This window comes from Tursiops truncatus, chromosome 19, assembly GCF_011762595.2.
Source record: "Tursiops truncatus isolate mTurTru1 chromosome 19, mTurTru1.mat.Y, whole genome shotgun sequence".
Taxonomy (NCBI): Eukaryota; Metazoa; Chordata; class Mammalia; order Artiodactyla; family Delphinidae; genus Tursiops; species Tursiops truncatus.
Window position 1 is genome coordinate 38,845,257 of NC_047052.1, and position 19,433 is coordinate 38,864,689.

General features: G+C 47.5%; 1 protein-coding gene across 1 annotated transcript in view; it reads left to right on the forward strand.

Annotated features, from left to right (window-relative positions):
* Nucleotides 1-19,433, forward strand: part of ZNF536 (zinc finger protein 536) — a 282,164-nt gene that overhangs the window by 242,844 nt on the left and 19,887 nt on the right. The window contains exon 5 of the mRNA XM_073795738.1: nt 16,807-16,959. Within this exon, the coding sequence (XP_073651839.1) occupies nt 16,807-16,959 (153 nt within the window). The remainder of the gene's footprint in view (nt 1-16,806; nt 16,960-19,433) is intronic.

Here is a 19,433-nt window from a genome sequence, read left to right on the forward strand (position 1 = left end):
GTGTGTGTGTGTGTGTGTGTGTGTGTGTCCGTGTCCCTTTGCTCAGACCAGCAGTGAGTCCTGGACGGGGTCTTTCAAGCATGTGGCTCTCCGGCCACTCCTCTCTGATCGCTGTCCTTCCCGCCAAGGCCTCTCTGAAATTTGACTAAGGTTGTGAGTGCATGTTTCAGCATTTCTGGATGCAATTTGGTATCATAGCAAAGAATCAAAGGATATTTTCTATCACTTAAAGTATGTTTCTCTCCCTCTTCCTCTGAGCACCTGACCCCACAATCATCGCTGGCTTTGAAATAATAGACCCGTCATAATTATGAGAATTAGTCTGGAGGCTTCTGCCTTATCTGCTCAACTGAGGTTATTGAGGCTGTCTTTAGAGGTGGAAAGGGTGTCCGGGACCATCTCGGCAGAGATGGCAAATTCAGAGAGGGAGCTATGCCTGCCGGGTGGGGGCAGCCAGGTGGCGAGGCTGAGGGAGGGGCCTGGGGAGGAAGAAGCCCCCTCTGCCCAACCCAACAGCCGCTGCTCCCTGGGACCCTGGACCCAGCGTTGTGAAAGCACAGTTTCTCAGGAGAAGCTGGAAAGCAAGATGATGTGTGAAATGCCCCGAATTTGTAAATGTTAAAAACAAATTTAGCAATGAAAACCCTGTGTAATGAACGTTTGAGATCTCCATTAGATGGCTACCCCGACATGCTACAGAAGTGGAAACAGAGGCCCAGGCCTGGAAAAGGACATGGGCTAGGTCATTAAGGTAATGGAAACTTGTGTCCCCTCTGCCTCCTTGGTCCAAGTCCCGAGCCAGTGTCCACAAACATCGGGCTAGGAACTTTCCATCAGTATGCTGCCCGCACTACCTGCTCCTTTCCAGAGGCTTCTGCTTGCCCTTGGCCAGGGATGGCTGGCAGCCTCTCTGTGGCCTTGAACCTGTGTTGCAAAGCCTGCTTTAGTCAATGCTCTGAACTGGCTCTGTGACTGTGCCTTCCAGGTGGTGAGACAGTGGCAACATGGCAGCCCTGGGCAGCATGCAGGGAAGACCAGGGCTCTTATGGAGGGTGGCTTCAATATTCTTATAGGGTATTAAAGGAATAGAGTGAGAGTTAATGCAGAACTCTTTCTTTGGCTTAATTTATTATAAAATATGTGGCTAAAATGTAGATCACACTGCTGTTTTGGATCTCCGTTTTGATTCCCAAAATTGCAATCATGATAGGTGGATTATAACCGTGCTTTAACATACAGATGAGGAAATGTATTCCTGTGCAATTTTCCCCTAAGGAGAAGTCAGAGGATAAGGGGCAGGAGTTTTGAATAACTTTGCAACATTTAGTCGTCTCTCGCGGTTATGGGATAGAAATTAGCATTGTAAGACTATATGTGTTGTGAATGCAGCACTGCTTTGAGTATTAGTGTGGAAGAGCTTCCAAAGGGAACGGAGAAAGCGATTTTCCTTATTAGAAAAAGTCACCACGATCTAATCTAGCAAAGTGGTGTCACCTCGCTAAATTGTTGTAGTTACTTAAAAATATGAAGTGCCAGGCACCCTGCTAGAGGCTGGGGAGGCCACGGTAAACCAGGCGGACCGAAGACTTGCTGGGGTAGTGGGCACAAGCAGTAAACACTGGGTGGCGCACAGCTAGAGGTGAGCTGGGGAGGGGGCAGAGGTGGAGCGATGGGGGGCGGTGAGAATGGCCAGAGGCTCGGGAGCTGCAGGCTGAGGGAAAGGAGCATGCAATAAGCCTCACACAGATGGGAAGCCAGAGTAGTCCTCATTCTGGCGGTGCACGCAGAGCACCCGTGTGGCGAGATGCCCCCAAGAACATATGTCTGGGCAGACTCTTCCTCAGGGCCAGACATTCAGTAGAAGAACCAAACAGAACAACATCCTGATGTGCTGCCCTGGGGCCTGGGCTCTGCTCTGTCCACCAGCACCGGTCCTCGGCCAGCACCCACTCAGCCTCTCCCTCGCACCCCGAGGTTCTGTCTGTCCAGATCATGCCCACCTGCTGCCCCCACCCCAGAATCTGGGCTGGGGCTCTTGAGAGCCGTCAGTTCTGCAGAGCAACACTCAAAATCCCCTTACCTCCCAGGAGAGCTGGCTGCAGCCTCTCCCCTCACAGCACAAGCCCTGGACTCAGTGTTACCAGGGAAGGTCAGTGGAGGAGAATGAAGGTCTTAAAAGAAGAAGGTGGCCTCCTTTGGTTACACTACATGGAATGACCGCCCAGCCTCCCCAGCACCATTCGTTCATTCATTCATTCATGTATCCATCAGTCAGTCAGTCACCAGTGTTTACTGAGCACCTACTCTGTGCCAGGATGTTTTAGGGACATAAGATTGAGAAAAATAGACCCCATCCATCCCAGCTTTTACAGAGTAGACAAGCTACTGGGAGAGATAGAAATTAAGCAGGTATCACACACACATATGGTAAGTACAACCTCTGATACGTGTCATGAAGGTTACGTTCTGGGGTAATCGGGGCTGACCTGACAGTCTGGAAGTCCAAGAATGTCTCCCAAGGAAACAGCATTGGAGCTGAACCCTCAAGAATGGTGGGATCAACCAGGCAAGTTGGAGGTGGTGTTTGGGGTTCGTGTTTCAGGAAGAGGGACCAGAATGTACTGAGATTCCGATGTCCATCAGGGAGAAAGTTCCAATCTCTCTCTTTCTGGAGGGCCAGAAGGGCTTCCTTGGGACTTTTAGATGTTCGAGGAATGCCCTGGACAGATGCAGAGCAGGCGGGGGTGGGAGCGCGTGGCCCCCTGAAGCACTGTCGAGGAAAGCTCCCAGCTCACATCACATCACAGTTCCCAGTCACTGCCCAGTGCCTGAAGGATGGCTCTAAAATTCTTTCTCAGTATTTGGGTCAGGGCATTTTCTGGTCAGAGGGCCTCTGGGGTGCAGGACTGAGGGGCCCAGTGACTGTATGTCTGGGCAGATGGGGTGCTCTGCAGAGATGATTAGAGGCAGCCAGCCTGTCGCCCTTTAACGCCAGCCATCTCGTGGACGGAGCACAGGATGGAGAGGCCCGAGCTGCCCCAAATGGTGAATGCTCGTCTCTCTCCCTGTCATCCTGGTCTAACACCTTCCCCCAGGTCTTCCTCGTTGCCCCCTAGTTACTCACCTCAAAGAGATGTTTGGAGTAAGTGTGTCTTGTCTGGGAGGTGCCTTGGGGGCAGGTGCCAAATAAACTGTAACGTCGGGGTTAGAACACGTGGGTGTGAGTGGAGCCTTGTTCGTGGGTTTCCCACCACAGAGGCTGGTGTCACTTTGCACACTGGAATTGATCTTCCCAGCATGGCAATGTGACTCCTACTTGGAATGTACTGGGGGAGGGGGCTGACCGTAGGCAGGGCTCCTATGATGATGCCATTATATGAGTCATCACCTCTGGTTTATCCTGGTCATCTGTGTGGTGAGTATTACAGACCTGGGTAGGTCAGGGGAACTGTCAGTTGGAAATCTATCAGATGCCCTTTCCTCATATTATCTCATTTGGTTTTCACAAGGGATTGCAAAGTAGCACCGTTATTTCCACTTTACTGACAGTGTTTGGAGTCTGGACAAGGTTAGGAGAAGCATTTACAAAGACATAGCTCTGAAGTCGCAGGGCCAGGTTGGAACCCAAAGCTGGCCATCTCGAAGCCAGTGACTTTCCCACTCTGCTGTGATACCAGTGCAGGATTTAAGGTATATTAAGGCCTTGCAAACAGCCTATCTTAGGAAACACTCAGATTCCTCTGTACTATTATCCAATTATTATCCAGTTATACAAATAATGGTGCTAAAGTTCATGAAGCTTTAGTGGTTTGCTCAGGATCACAGAGTTTAAATTTTAACTCAGATCTTGGCATCGAACACATCTTGGTGTTTTGAGGTGACCCCTTCTGCTCAGCAGTCTTTGCGCATGGCTGGGGGCCGTGGGGACAATTTGCTCTGCTCCCACCACCCGTCCCTCCACAAACAAGGCAGTTTATTCGTGCTCCCTCCTTCCCTGGGGGCTCCTTGGAGAACACACTCATTTTGCTTGTCCCTGGTCAAGATTCCTTTGGACTAGTCTATGGGATTTCTAGCACCTGGAAAGTTACCTTTTAGATACTTTTATCTGTGATCAAAGGAAGAATGAGCAGGGGCTTCCCTGGTGGCGCAGTGGTTGAGAGTCTGCCTGCTGATGCAGGGGACACGGGTTCGTGCCCTGGTCCGGGAGGATCCCACATGCCGCGGAGCGGCTGGGCCCGTGGGCCATGGCCGCTGAGCCTGCACGTCCGGAGCCTGCGCTCCGCAACGAGAGAGGCCGCGGCGGTGAGAGGCCCGCGTACCGCAAAAAAAAAAAAAAAAAAAAAGGAAGAATGAGCAGACTTGACCTTCCTGTTAGAAGCTGCTACCCAGGAGGCTAGTCCCCAGGGGTCAGTTCATTCATTCACGCATCATTCATTCATGCATGTGTTGGTTGAGTGATGGTTGGATGCCTACTAGGTGCCACATGTGGAGGAGGACTCGCAGGCTGGTCCTCTGCCAGTTGCTGGCTAGAAGGAGAAGAACAAAATCCAGACTCTTCACCTGGCCCGAGGAGCTAGTTGAGGGCCCACTCAGGATGTGAACATGACCGGGAGTTATCTGAGGTTTATAACACAGCCTCATCTGTAGTTGAGAAAGGTCACTCCTGTGGTTATCAGAAAGCAAAATTTGTTTTTCTCTTTTTGACTTACTTCACGCTGTATGACAGTCTCTAGGTCCATCCACCTCACTACAAATAACTCAATTTTGTTTCTTTTTATGGGACTTGAGGACACAGGGAGGGGGAAGGGTAAGCTGGGACAAAGTGAGAGAGTGGCATGGACATATATACACTACCAAATGTAAAATAGAGAGCTAGTGGGAAGCAGCCACGTAGCACAGGGAGATCATCTAGGTGCTTTGTGACCACCTAGAGGGGTGGGATAGGGAGGGTGGGCGGGAGACGCAAGAGGGAGGAGATATGGGGATATATGTATATGTATGGCTGGTTCACTTTGTTATACAGCAGAAACTAACACACTATTGTAAAGCAATTATACTCCCATAAAGATGTTAAAAAAAAAAAAAAAGAAAAGAAAAAAGAAAGCAAAGTTGCCGTCAAACCAATCTCTACCGGTGGGGGGGAAACAGCAAAATCTTCGCTGAACGTGTCACAGTTGTATTGGCTAAAGTCCACTGCCCTACCAGCAGCCTGGGGTGGCGTCAGCCTTGCCAGGACACAGACACTGGACTGCTGGATGGGGAGGGCCATTCCCCAGGGCATCGGCTCTAGCTTTGTTTTGCCAACAGGTACCAAGACAATGGTCAGTGGGGTAACCTCGGCTGTCTCCTTGGCTCCTTTCTCTGCTTTGTGGCCTGAGCCAAGTCCGAAGGTTTTGTCCTTTGGAGATCTACCAACAGGAAAAAGAGCTCCAGAAAAATCTTTGTGCTGTGATGAGCAGAGCTGGGTAGAATTTTTTTTTTTTTTTTTTGCTAATTTTTATATGTCAACTAGAATATTTATTACTACAAGGTATTGAAAGTTTCAGCATTTATTCAAAAACATTTAAGTCTTGATCCATTGATAGTATCCATCTGATAAAGGTTCTCAAATTAAAAGGGCTGGATAAGTCAGTGCGGCTCAAAAATGGCAGTAACTTCAGAGCTGGCAACTGACACTTGTTTTCTGCCACTGTTTACTCTTCAATAAAAAATGCATATTTACCATAGCAACCTCCAGCTCACGTGGTGCCCTGTCTTACCCGCTACCCTCTACAACAGAATAGCTTCTTAAAGAAACACACACATCCTAATATGCATGCTTTCAGATGCAAAAATGTGTTCTTTATAAGGAAGCCCTCTTTCCTGGGATTTAATACTAATAAACACGTCATCTTTATAGAAATCATTTTGGTCCCATGTCTTAAATTTTAGGGTGTTCACTCTGGAAATCAAAATAGAATTACTCTTGGAAGGGCTTTTGATTATCTTGAGAGTTTGCTGATTATTTATTTTAATACAGTTCTAATATATATATATATTTGTGGTTATACATACATACATATATATATATATATATATATATATATATATATATATATAATTTTTTCCAAACTGCAGCCATTAGTATCGTTTGAGAGGGTTTTTTTGGTGTAGATTCTAATGACCTGCCGCTTCATCTGTGATTAAAGATTGTCATCTACATGAAGCTCAATTGCAGCCTGAATTGTTTTTCACTGTTAACTTGGGAGAATTGCCTGGGTTTTCAGAGCTTTGGAGAAACTGCTCCAACCCGGACTTTTCAGGAAGGGAGCAGGCCTTCTCATTCTAGACCTTGTGCAGGTGTCAGGCCCCATCGCTTGGGGCTCGTGGAGTGGGGAGAGCACTAAAGCCACAAGCCTCTGCCCTCCCTCCCCAAGCCATCCTTGCTTGCAGGGGTCCCTTTGGCAATATTCATGTTAAAAGCTACTATTAATTGGAGCATATCCTGCACCAGGCACCGTGCTAAATGAATTGTTATGACTATCCCCATTTTGCAGATAAGGAAGCTGAATGAACCTCAGAGAGGTTATGTAATTTGCCCAGGATTACACTCCTAAGAATTGTTGGAACTTGGTTTTAACCTGAAGCCTTTGATCGCAAATCTGTTCCACTTAATCTGTGATTGGAACCTTTCTGTCAGACGTAAGCTGGAAGGACAAGTGGGAATGGAATAAGGGGCAGTGAGCGGTGCCTCCCTTCTCAGAGTGTTCTCGGGAGATGTCGCATGGCCTCAGTATCAGGAGAGTTTTTTGGTCCACTCTTCCCATTCTGGTTTGCACCTGTGCCTGACAGCCACATACTCCTGTGGTCTCCGTGGATGCTACAACCCTGGGACGGCTGGGTGGCTGTGTGTGTGATGAGAGCTGTGGTCAGTGCCCCTCTGGGGCACCTCAGCAGGCTGGGGGTGGGGCGCGTCTGAACCAGGCCTGGTGGATTTTTTAAATTCCTTTCAGCCACATACAGACCAATCTGAAAAACAAGAACATATTGTGACTCTGTTATGCTTAGTGGCTTTGGGGGAAAATCCGATTGTGAAGTGAGGCAGGGCTCTCCATGGCGGAGTGGCACTGTGACCCGAACTCGGACAAGGAGAATTGCCCAGACCCCACGGCCCGGCCAGCCAATCTGACTGCAGTGTGTCCACGAGCCATTTCATAATTATCCATCATGAATGCCTCCATGCTGCCTTAATAGATTATTTAAAATGGTGCCTGCGCCTCCCATGCAACCTCTAGTCAGCCCCGAACTGTACATACATACAAGCCGGGAGAGGTAATTGCTTATCATGTATCTTTTTGTTCCAGACACTTTTATAAAAGAGTATGTATTATGTATGGTGTGACCTTCAAATGTCAGGAATGTGTTGTGCAATAAACTGTCAATATTTGTGGTTATAAGGTACTAGATGACTTTTACAATAATTGGAACGGCTATATTAAAAGCTTGGATCACTCAGCTGGTTAAAGAGAAAGACACAGGCCAGTGTTCATCAGGGACTTGCCTTCTGCCAACGATTAAATGAAAGATATTGCAAGGTGCTTAAGATGTCTTCTTTGTTTAAAAAAGAATATGGCAAAACATGTCTCCAGGGGGAAGCGTTATCTCCAAATCATCCCTTCTCCTTTCAGTGTGCACCATTCCCCAAAGAAAACTCAGCCCCACAAGTTATGGCGACTGACTAAGTGCATTTTAAAATGATTGGTCCAGCTTGTTCTCAGTGTCATTTAAGTAAGAATTCCTGAAACATACCCGACAGTCAAAGAGATCTCCTCCAATCTTCCCCCCAGCCCCCTCCCCACCCATAAATGAGGGGGCTGTAAATTACCTTAAGAGGATCTTAAAAGCTATAGTTCTTTTAAGAAAATAAATTATGTAGAAATCTTTTGGGAATTTATGCTTTACTGAAAGTAGAGGCTTCTGTAGTCTATAGTTTTGTTTTTTTTTTTTAAAGAAAGGAACATGTAATTTAAATTACGAAGAAGGGAAAGCAAAACAAATATTTTGCAATAATTACAGTAGTAATTGGGGCATGGGTTACTTTTAAAGTATCTGTCTTGTTATACTTTTCTATTGATTAATGTTTCTTTATGCATATGGGAGGCTATTTCTTCCAACGCAATGACATCTTCCTTTTAAGCCAAGGAGTGGGCAGATGAAATAGTGGAAGGTTTCCTCAACGACACGCCCCCATCTTCTCAAAAGCTCACTTGTGACCTTGCTGATTAGAGTGCGTGTGTGGTTCCTTCTACCTGGATGGAGAGAGACCCGGGAGACACCCCGAGACCACCTCCTTCAGGAAGCCTCCCCAGGCATCCCTGACCTCCTTCCCCCCTGCTGTTATCACACTCCAGCCCCTGATGGTCTGTGCTGAGCACTTTGGGGCATTTCTGGTATTTTGCTGGTACCCGGGGCCAGTTCCTCCCAGGCTACTCAAAACAGCTTCCCTCTTGTAGTCAGGAGCTGATCTTAGCCTCTGAATTTCAGTTTGCTTGCCTCCTCTGATTCTTTTATTTATTTTGAAAAAAGTATGTACAGTTTTTTAAAGTATGTACGGTATGGAGCACCTGCTATGAGCTGAGTGCCTACCACGTGCTGGGGGTATAACAGCAAACAGTAATTAATAGTCCCTGTTTGCGTGGAGCTTGTGTCTGGGGGGAGACAGGTGGTAAGCAGACAAATACATAGGTCAGTTAGCATTTGCAGTAGGTGATAGACGGTTTGCTTGAAGGACCAACCAGAGAAAGAGCGCCCCTGGAACCTGGAGTCAGGGAGAATTCCTTCAGACAGTATGGTCAGAGACGCCTCTCCCAGAAAGGGCCTGTGGACTAAAGCCTGAGTGAGAGTGTCCGTGTGAATTCTGGGGGAAGAGAATTCCAGGTGGATGAGGCATCAGGAACAAAGTCCTAAGTTGGGTACCAGCCAGGAAGGCTTGAGGAAAACAGAAAGATGGAGGACTGGAGTAGAGTCAGGAGTTGGGATGAGGTCAGAGCAGCAGCGAGGGCCACTTAGGTGGGGGTTGGAGACCACAGGTGCTGGGGGTTATTCTAAAGAGCAATGGAGCCAGTGGCCTTCCCTCCCCTGCACATAACCGGGCTTTTCCCAGGAGATGGCAGCCCCCTGGGCCGTCCCTCTCCAGACTTATCCTCCTGCCTGGTTCTTGTCACCCAGGCCAGTTCATAGGTGATGCTGCTCTGCCCTGGTTCACCTGAACAGTTTCTGGGATGGATCCCTGCCCACCAGGCCAGAGGGAAGAGAGGGGTGTGCAGAACCCAAAGAGACCCATCACACCAGATGTCTTGTCAAAGGTTGATTCTGTGAGTCCCAAATCCTGCCTGCTGCGTCCATGGTCACAGTTCCCAGGCTGTGGACTAAAAGTGCCTACCCACAGCTGGCCCTGAGGGCCTTGGGAGAGCTGGCAACCCAAGGATTACAGAGGATGTTGTCAAGGGCAACATCACACAATGCCAAAGGGAAGAGACCCCATGGGTGGCCCAGTCACCAGCGGATGGGGTTGGGGGGACGGTTGTTCGGAACACTCCCCTGACAGTTAAGAAAGGGCTCTCTGGGTTTGGTAAAACCAGAAACACATTTGGCCCACAGTGCTTGATTTTGAAGCCCTTGTGTATTTTAAGGGAAATTTAATCCATATGTTTCTGATTCATTTTCACTTAACTCATCAAAATGTTGCTTTAGAGAAGCTATTTGAGATCCTAGTATCTTATATTTTTTTCTCCAAATTTTAGCCTTTTAGTGACCTATTTCCCCAATTCTAGAAATCCTATCTTGCTAACAGCAAATGGAGCTCTACACAGTTTTGAGTTTGTGTCAGAGGTGAGGAAGGTGATGATGGAGGACATTCACCTCTGCTCCCTGAGATCTGTCACGAGCTCGGGCCTTGCCAGTGAGCCCAGCCTGGTCCCCGGTCCTAAGAACCCACAGGGAAGCTGGCTGTTGCCTTTTCACAAGTGGTCATCCTTTTCTAAAATAGCTCTCTATTTAAACAAATACTTTTGCCAATCCATATTAATGCTTAACTGTTTAACATTACTATATATGGCCATCATAAACCAGAGAACTTTGATGAAACAACAGAGACACCAAATTAATATGGACCCAAGGCATGACTGATGTGTTCCAAGAGTTAAGTACAATTGTTTACAGTAATGTTATCATTTTTATGCATACCATTAATTTAAAATCACTTTTAAAAATAAAAGGAACTCTTCATCAGGAACCTCCACCACAGTAATCATTGTTTTGAGTCTTTATTTTACAGTTTTTAAAATAAGGGAAAGTGTTAAGCTTTTAAGAGGAACTATACATTCCTCTGGATTTTTCCTCCAAGGTATTACTTTTCCTCCCCTGAATAGATCTTAAAACACCGGTATATGTGGGCAAAGATATTAATAAAGATGTGATTTTTTGGTGTCATGGTCACACTTTAGACTCCACAAATTGTTTTTTCCTTCATTAATGAAGGGAGATCTGTGCTTTTGAGATGCTCTTTGCACAAGACAGACTTTTAGAATGAACTGCACGACTCATCTGGGAAAACGTGTTTACTGTTATAGTAGGAGTTCCATAGAAATTAAAATACCGTGGCCTTTTATGTCATAAAGTAGTAAATGCCCAGGTATGCAGACAGCTCCCTTACCCATCTGAGGTTGCTGGGATACTCTCCATTCCCCGCACGGGCTTATCATCATCATCAACGTCATCATTGCAATTTTCTTTTAATAAAAATCTTTCCAAAATGTACTTTTGGGCACATGAAGGGTAAAGCTGCTCGGCAGGATGAGGTGAGCACTGAGAGTATGTGCACAATTTAAAAAGAAACCTCTCTTTGCTTTTTCTCTTTGGTCCCACTCTGCCTCTTTTGGTCTCTCTGGACCTTGTTCTCTGTCTCATTCTGTGAATTAATAAGACTACCTAGAGGATTGGGTATAAACCCGGAAGACCTCACCAGTAGAAGGTTCACACTTCTTAGCTCCTGAGTCCTCCCACTGTGACAGCTCTCCGATCTCCATGACTTAACAGAACCAAGATTTTTTTCTCATTCATGCGCAGTCTGGCTCGGGTCAGCCCCCCTCCATCTGGTGACGCAGCCATCGAGGCATCGTCTGTTTTGCGATCCTGCCCCCTCAACCTTTGTGTTGCAAGGGTAGGGTGGCCAGGGAGGACAGGGAGACAGTAAGGGGCACACTGTCTCTCCTCTGAATCGCTTCCAGCCATTGGCTGGACTAGTCAGTGGTCCCAACTTAGCGCAAAGGCAGTTGGGAAAAGTAGGCTCTCGTGGAATACATAGGAGCACGTACTATCCCTTTCATGGTCGTTTCCTCCCATATCTCTAAGAGCCAGCCCTGTTGCTTATTTGGCTTAGATTGGGCTAGGGTGGGTGAAGGAAAGGCCACAAAGAGGGTGAAGACAGCCTGCAGTGGGCTTGGGGCTCTTCCAGCATCGCAGGATTACAGGGAGCCGAGGGGAAGGGCCAGTAAGTCCAGCTGGGGTGGGGTGAAAGGATTTGCCTGAGGACAGCCAGGCCCCGGGGACCCAGAAGCAAAAGATTCTGCCTCCTGACTCCTGAGGCAGCCTTCTTTCAAACAAGACAATTTTAAAGAGGTACCGAGGAAGCTCAGTGTTTAAAGATAAACTGGGGGGAAATCTACCCTTAAAATACAAAATTATTTCATAAACCAAGTATTTAAATTCCAAACCAATATGTGAGTGAGGTTAAGTATATAAGGAGACACCCATAGATTCAAATCATATTTGCGTACAAGATAGCCAGTCTCAGGGCTGGATTCAGACAGCTGCTGATGGTACTGTATGTGTGTCTAGGCTTTAACGTTTGAGAAGTTATTTGTCTTTCTTTCTAAGCATCTGATTCTTTGTCTATCCAGGGCTGCCAGTTTGTGGCGGTTGCTGATGAGGATTCCAATATGATGATCCATGACCTTTTTTTTTTTTTTTTTTTTTTTGCGGTACGCGGGCTTCTCACTGTTGTGGCCTCTCCCGTTGCGGAGCACAGGCTCCGGACGCGCAGGCTCAGCGGCCATGGCTCACAGGCCCAGCCGCTCCACGGCATGTGGGATCTTCCCGGACCGGGGCACGAACCCACGTCCCGTGCATCAGCAGGCGGACTCTCAACCACTGCACCACCAGGGAAGCCCTCCTTGACCATTTTTAGTCCCCCGGCCCCTCCTTCAGCCCACAGATATGGAACCTCCCTCCTACCCTCCCTCTGTGAATTCTCAGGGAAGGTAATGAACCTTAATGTCACCTTGGCCTAGGCCAACCTTGCTATACACTCAGAGGCTTAGAAGCAGCAAATGGAAATGTAGGAGGCATGGTTTCTGACCTTGAGATGACAAAATTAGGAAGGTCAATTGTCTGATGTCCCCCACCCCCAAATAATATATCTTTTTTTAATTGAAGTATAGTTGAAGTACAATATTATGTAAGTTATATATATCATATATAAGGTGTACAGTATAGTGATTCACAATTTTTAAATGTTATGCTCCATTTATAGCGATTATAAAACATTGGCTGTATTCCCCGTGTTGTACAATATATCCTTGTAGCTTATTTTATACCTAATAGTTTACACCTCTTAGTTCCCTACCCCTATATTGCCCTTCCCTCTTCCCCTCCCCACTGGTAACCACTGATTTGTTCTTTATAACTGTGAGTCTGTTTCTTTTTCTTTTATATTCAGTAGTTTGTTGTATTTTTTAGATTCCTCATGTAAGTGATAACATACAGTATTTGTCTTTCTCTGTCTGACTTATTTCACTTAGCATAATACCCTCCAGGTCCATCCATGTTGTTGCAAATGGCAAAATTTCATTCTTTTTTATGGCTGAGTAGTATTCCATTATATATATATGTGTGTGTGTGTCACATCTTCTTTATCCATTCATCTGTTGATGGACGCTTAGGTTGCTTCCATATCTTGGCAATTATAAACAATGCTGCTATGAACATTGGGGTGCATGTATCTTTTCCAATTAGTGTTTTTGTTTCTTTTGGATATATACCCAGGAATGCAATTGCTGGGTCATACAGTAGTTCTAGTTTTAGTTTTTTGAGAAACCTCCTAAATTCTTGAAACAAAACTTGAAATGATTGGATCCATGTCCTCTTTTTTATCTAACCACTCTCAGCTTGTAGGAACAGGAGAAAGCTTGCAGAGTTTTTGATACCTACTACAATTCACCTGTTCTAGGCTGAAACTTGGGAAGGGTTGCATGCATAGTCTATGTTCCTCTGGAATATTATTTGCTGCCACCATATGTAAGACATCCATTCCTGAAGAATAGATCACATATTATTTAGTGGGGTCAAGAAAAGAAACAGGGGTCCCAGGAGTTACTTCTCATCCCTTTCCCCATCCTATGAGAGCCAGAGCACACCCCGTCTGAGGCTGTGTTGCCTGTAGCCAGATGCCCCAACTCTCAGGGACACCCCAGCCTCTAGGAGCTGGCAGCGCTCCTTTCACAGAGAAGCAGGAGGAACGGCCAGTGGGGCTGAGGCCGACCTCTGTTCACACGCCCACCTTCAGCGTCCTCCACACATTTAGAGAAAGTGTCTGATCAGAGGGAAGAGATACTGCAGATTTTAGGAAAAGGAAAATTTCTTTAAAAGCTCATACCAATCCAAAAGCGGCCTGACAAAGGACCACAGGTGTCATTTTTATGATGCTTCTTCCTTTCTGTCGTGTGTTTCCTGGAAGGGCTGGGGAAGGGCTGGTCTGTCCGTAAGCAGGACCCGTGGTTCTTCCCCGGCCAGCTGTGTGTGGCCACAGGCAGAGCCTCGGGACTCCATCTGGGGAGCCTTGCAGAAGGACAGCTGCTAGTGCTTTTACGCTCTGGGCGGGTAGAGAAGGAATCGGAGAGCAGCCTCGTCTTCCCCTCTGACTGAGCCCCTTGAGCTCTCAGCGGGGCTGGGCTCGGTTTAGCGCACCTTGTTCCTCGATACCCGTCCAGGTGTAGGCAGGGACCCACACACAGGCCCTGTGAGTGTGCGGCTCAGCGGGCCTTCCTCTGCCATCACTGACTGACTGTACTTGGCTTTCAGCCTCTCCGGGCACTTCCTGGGACCACCCACAATTCCCCTTCATCGTTGCTCAAGTTTGTTTTTCTAGTTGGATTAGTCTAAGAGTAAACGCCATAGGCCTTCTGGCCCTCCAAAAAAACAAAACAAAACAAAACAAAACAGAAACAGAAAAAACATTCTGTGTAAAGTGAAAATTAGACTCTTAAATCTGCAAAGAAAGCTGTTTATCTTACAAATTCATTCTTTTTATTGGGCCACACATATCCAAGATAGAAAGATAAAAGGAAAACAGATACAGGCCATTGCTTAGAGTGACATATAGTGAGATACAGCTCATCCTCACCTTCTGTAAAGCCGGCGGGAGCGCAGGGCAGCGGCCTTATCTGTCTATTTATCTATATTGTGCCCTGGGCCGGGGCTCACCAAAAGCTGCAGTGGAAATATGTTCCCCACACTCTCTATTCTCTTCTGTTGGACAGCCCTGCCTTGGACTGCTCCCCAGGGGCTCCGACGGAGTAGGATCTGGGGAAGGTGCTCAGCTGCAGACCGTGGGACACGAGGACAGGCAGGGATGCAACATCAAAAACCCACACCTGCCTACTCCTGTCCTGAAGTCAACACTTAGTTCTGCTCATCATTCAAATGGACAGCTCATGGCCTCCTACCTTAAATAGGGTGTCTTAACCCTGTTGCAGGGAGCACTTGGCAGAATTTTAATCAGGCTCGTTGTTATTTTAAGCTGACCTCATGATACCACAAAAGGAATGAGTAATGCTGGGAGGGCAAATGCAACAGGTTTGGGGTTGGTGTGGCTTGGGGGTGGTGGAGGGAGATGGGTAAGAGATGGCCTCTCAGCTGTTTATAACTAGGATGCGGTTGACTTGGAATTGGCATCTGGCATCTGGCCATTGTTCTCCTGGGCTCTCAACAGACTGGCTCTTTAAGACAGAGGTGGTGGCAGCCCTGGTGGACTTGACCTGCGGACAGGGACTTCCTGCTAGGACTGCATGTGGGACATTTGTTTGCCGTGACCTGGCAACACTCTCTTGTGCCTGTTATCCCTTATCAGCAGCCCAATAGCCATCTTTGGTAGTCTCTCCACAGTCATGTGGACAACCACAAAGCTAGTGCCAGGTCGAGTGAGTTCTAGATGTGGATGAACTGTGTCCCCCTCCCTGTGTAAAATTACGAGGAAAAAAAAAAAGCTGGGCAGTTAGACCTTTTGAACAGCTTTTCCAAGGATGGTTAGAAGAGTTGTGGAGAATAGGATTAAAAGTGAGCCTTCAAGGAAAATTTCTAGGGTGATGATGCCATCGTGCACAGTCCAAATTCAGAGAGGATGCTCGAAGCCAAAGGGTTTCCACGGTTGCACCGAGCAAACATCCAAATAAGAATTAAGTGCGACTGCCTTCATCTTGTTCATGGCCTGTAAGTCTGTCCCTTTTGGCTGTGAGCAGAGAACACCAGGAACGGATGTTGAAGAATAAAAGCAATTTGCATTTTCCATTGCTTGGAAGGTACAAATCTTGTTTTTTTTTTGCTCTCTGCAGAACTCACAGGTCTGCTTATTATCCCAGAAGGTCCCCTTGTTCTCATGGTGAAATCTACCAGGAGACCTAGAGGGTGGGCCGGAAGCTGTGGCCAGGACCCTGCCAGCCTCGGGAGCTTGGGTTATGTGCCAGGCGGCAGCCTCCAGCTCTGCGGGGAGGCCAGAGGAGAAGGCTTGCCTGCCTCCCCTTCTCGAGATGCAGAGTCCCAGCTCCTGCCCTGCTCCCCTGATGTCGCCTCTTTGACAACATGATGTCAGGCCTCGGGTGTTGCAATAACATATCCTCCAACCACTAGATATTTTCACAGTTTTATTTACTATTATGTCCCATCATTTCTGTGCAGAAGGCAGCCGTATGTAAATTTTATTCCATTTTCTAATGGTTTGGGTTACATAACAAATAACAGCAGGAAGGAAAATTTGTATTGATACTTTACAGAGGAAGTTCTCAGGTCACTGCACAAAGATTTAACTGCAGTGCTCTAAGTTTATGGGAGTTTTGCAGCTGAGTTTCTGCACATGACTTTGAATATGTCACTATATGTTTATCATGGGCTAATTGTGGAACCGCATTTCCATACTTTTTCTTCTCCCTTTCATGAGATTACACCAGCCAGCGATGGAGGCAAGACTCTACAAGGAAGAAACGATCAGTTTGGGATAATTTTCTTTCCTGTCCCAAAATAGCTGTACGTCTGCATGTCTTGGGGACTCAGCCGAGACACATTTTTTTTTCATTTGTTGCCTGATATAATGCAAATGTGATTTCGATCCTATAGCAAACTCTCCAGCTAGTCCATATTATAAATTAATCAGACTCAACAACCACCAACATTTTTAAACTTTTGAAAAAAAATGTTTAATAGGAGCTAAGCAAAAGAAGAAATCAAACCAGCTGCTGACACAGCTGTTTCTTTTCTTGTTTAATTCAGTTCAATATAAAGGTACCATATGCTGCTTAAAATGATGATAGGAAAGATGAAATAATTTAAGAGAATAACAAGAAAATACGTGAATTGTCAGCATTCTGTCAGATTGAAAGAATGAAATAGACAGGTGTACTATTGACACGTTTAGCCTTGTGTGGTGTTGGCAGTTTTGGTGCGAACAACTTCTGACATGTGCTGAAGTGATGTGAGAATATTTCTCCTCCATTGCAGACATTGGAGAGGAGGCTGGGAGATCTGCCGGCGTCCAGCAGCCCGCACTGCTTCGAGACAGGAGCCTGGGCTCGGCCATGAAGGACTGCCCGTACTGTGGGAAAACCTTCCGGACATCCCATCACCTAAAGGTCCACCTGAGGATACACACAGGTGAGGGATCCAGGTGCACAGCTCGAAGGAGGAGGCCCAGGGCTGCCATGCCCCTGTCCTCGGTCCACCCTCTGTGGGCCTATCCGTGCACCATTGTGTGGGTCTGAACCGACCCTAACGACCCAGTTCTTTACTCCATACTCACCCCCCTGAATGACACATGGACATGTGGACATGGATCTCCCATGGTCCAGGCCTGGGATGATGATGCTTTGTCCGAGGCCCTGTGACATTTTGCTGATGGCATCCTTCTGCTGCACTGAAGTAGCACCTCCCACATCCTCACATGGACCAGGGGTCTTTCAGGTGCAAATGATGAGAACCCAGCTCAAACTCTAAATATACAAGGGCACGTAGGAGGTCTTTGAAGGCAGGCTGGCTTCTAGCCCAGCTGGGGTTACGTGCCTACACCTGGGACTGGATAGATGGAGAGGAGGGTGGGTGGCTCTCCACTGGGTCTCCTCAAAAGAAAACTCGAGACGCTCTTAACCAAGCCACTGGACCACTGTGGTCATTTCCCCTGTTACGGCGTTGTCCGAGCCCCTCAAGGTGAGGGCTTCTCTTGGTCTCTCTGTCTTGTCTCTCGGTCATGGTTCTTGTGAGCTTTTCTGCTAGTTGTTTGCACATTGCCAATACAAAAAAAACTCTCTCTGACATATGGACACCTCCATTTTCTTTGATTTTTCTCCTGACACTTTATCTATTGGAGTGTGAGCTGCTTCAGAGGATAGACAAATATGCCATCTATTTTCAAAAATAATTGTGGTCTGTTTCCCAAGGAATCAATAAAGCTTAGGGTTGTGAAGGATATTTAGTGTGTACGGGCCTCATGTGCAGCATGTGGTTAAAGACAAGGCGCCCTCACCTGGACCCTCACCTGTGCCTGCAAATCTCCCTGACACCCAGAGGAGCCCTGAGGACAGGTGGCAGTGGGATGGGCTGCTGTCTTTATTCTCAGCCTGGGTGCAGTTGGGCATCACCACTGTCCCTCCCTGTCCTGGAACACTTCTCTCATGGGGTCACCCCAGGGCAAAGAGGGGTCTCCTAAAATTACGTGCCAAGCTTGCTCACTCTCCAGGGTCCATGGGACCCGACCCACCTTGCCCATCTTCACCCTTATCACCACCCTGCGACCCCATTGCCTTCTTCCTGCTCCTCCAATGCAGAGTGCTTGCTTCTGCCGCAGGACCTCTGCACCTACTGCCCCCTCCACCTGGAATGTTCTTCCTCCAGGTGGTCACTGGGGGCTTAGCATCATGTGATCTCTTCAGAGAGATTGCGTGACTACCCTGCCTGAAATATCCCTCATGCCCCTGCTTTATTTTCTCCATAGACTTAACACCTTCTGAAATTATCTTGTTCAGTTCAGTTGTTCATTTCCTTCTGTGTTGTCTGTCTTCCACCAAGTAGAATGTGAAGGTGTAATATTATCCATCTATTTAATTGCTGTAGAACCCCGGGGCCTACAAGAGCACCTTGCAGTAAACTGCAGCTTACGGGGGCATGGTACATTTATTTGAGAGGTTGAATGACAGAACAAATAAGTGAGTGACCCTACTCCTGCAATGCCTGCCCTGTGACAGGTAGCACAGAGGGGACAAGTGCAGTGGGGAACATGGACCCTTCCCTAGGGAACCTGTGGTTCTTTGGGAAAGGTACCCTGCACACGTGAGCTGGTCAGAAGCCACAGTGTGGCAGCCAGGCTGCAGGTGCTAGATTTCTGGCTATGGATGGAAGACCTTTCCGCAGGAGCTTCATGAGGAGTCCCTTAGTTCCTGCCTCAGGGCCTTTGCACTTCTCTGTAAGATAGGTCACCAGCTTGCACCCTCACCTTCAGAGTTTGGCACCAATGTCCCCTTCTCAGTAAGCTCTTCCCAGTGATGGGGCTCAAGGAGAGGCAGCTCAGCTTTCTCAGATCATGGTAATTTCCACTTTCCTCCCCAGGTTGGAGCCGGGTCCCCTAGTGTTGTGGTGGTTGGGAGGGACCCACAGACCGTCAGGACATGGGAGACAGTCCACCAGGGCACCCACGGTCTCACTGCCTACAGGAGTGTGGAGACCTGGCCAGGCGGGTGCTGTGATACTTCCCTTTCATGTGATGTGGATACAGGCTCCTGGGCCAGGTTTCCCAGGTTCAGGATGGCTCACAACAGGTGAGGCCGGCCCTGCCGGGGAGTGTGGGTCTGGAAGGAAAGGGGCAGTGCCTCCCAACCAGGAGCTCTGCTGCCCCTGGGGGCCCCTACCCCCATCAGCTTGCCTGTGGTTCGAGTGGAAACGCCACAGAATATTCTTGGTAAATTAGGACTGAAGCTGGCAGAAAGAAGTCTTGCTGAACCTGGGTAGAAACAAATGGATACTGTTTTTAGAAGTTTTAAAGCTTGAGAAAGATTATGTTTTTCCAAACTTCTGCTTCTTTTGCGTCACAAACTTCCGAAGTTTGTGATCGATAGTCTTTGGAGACACAGAGAGAAGCA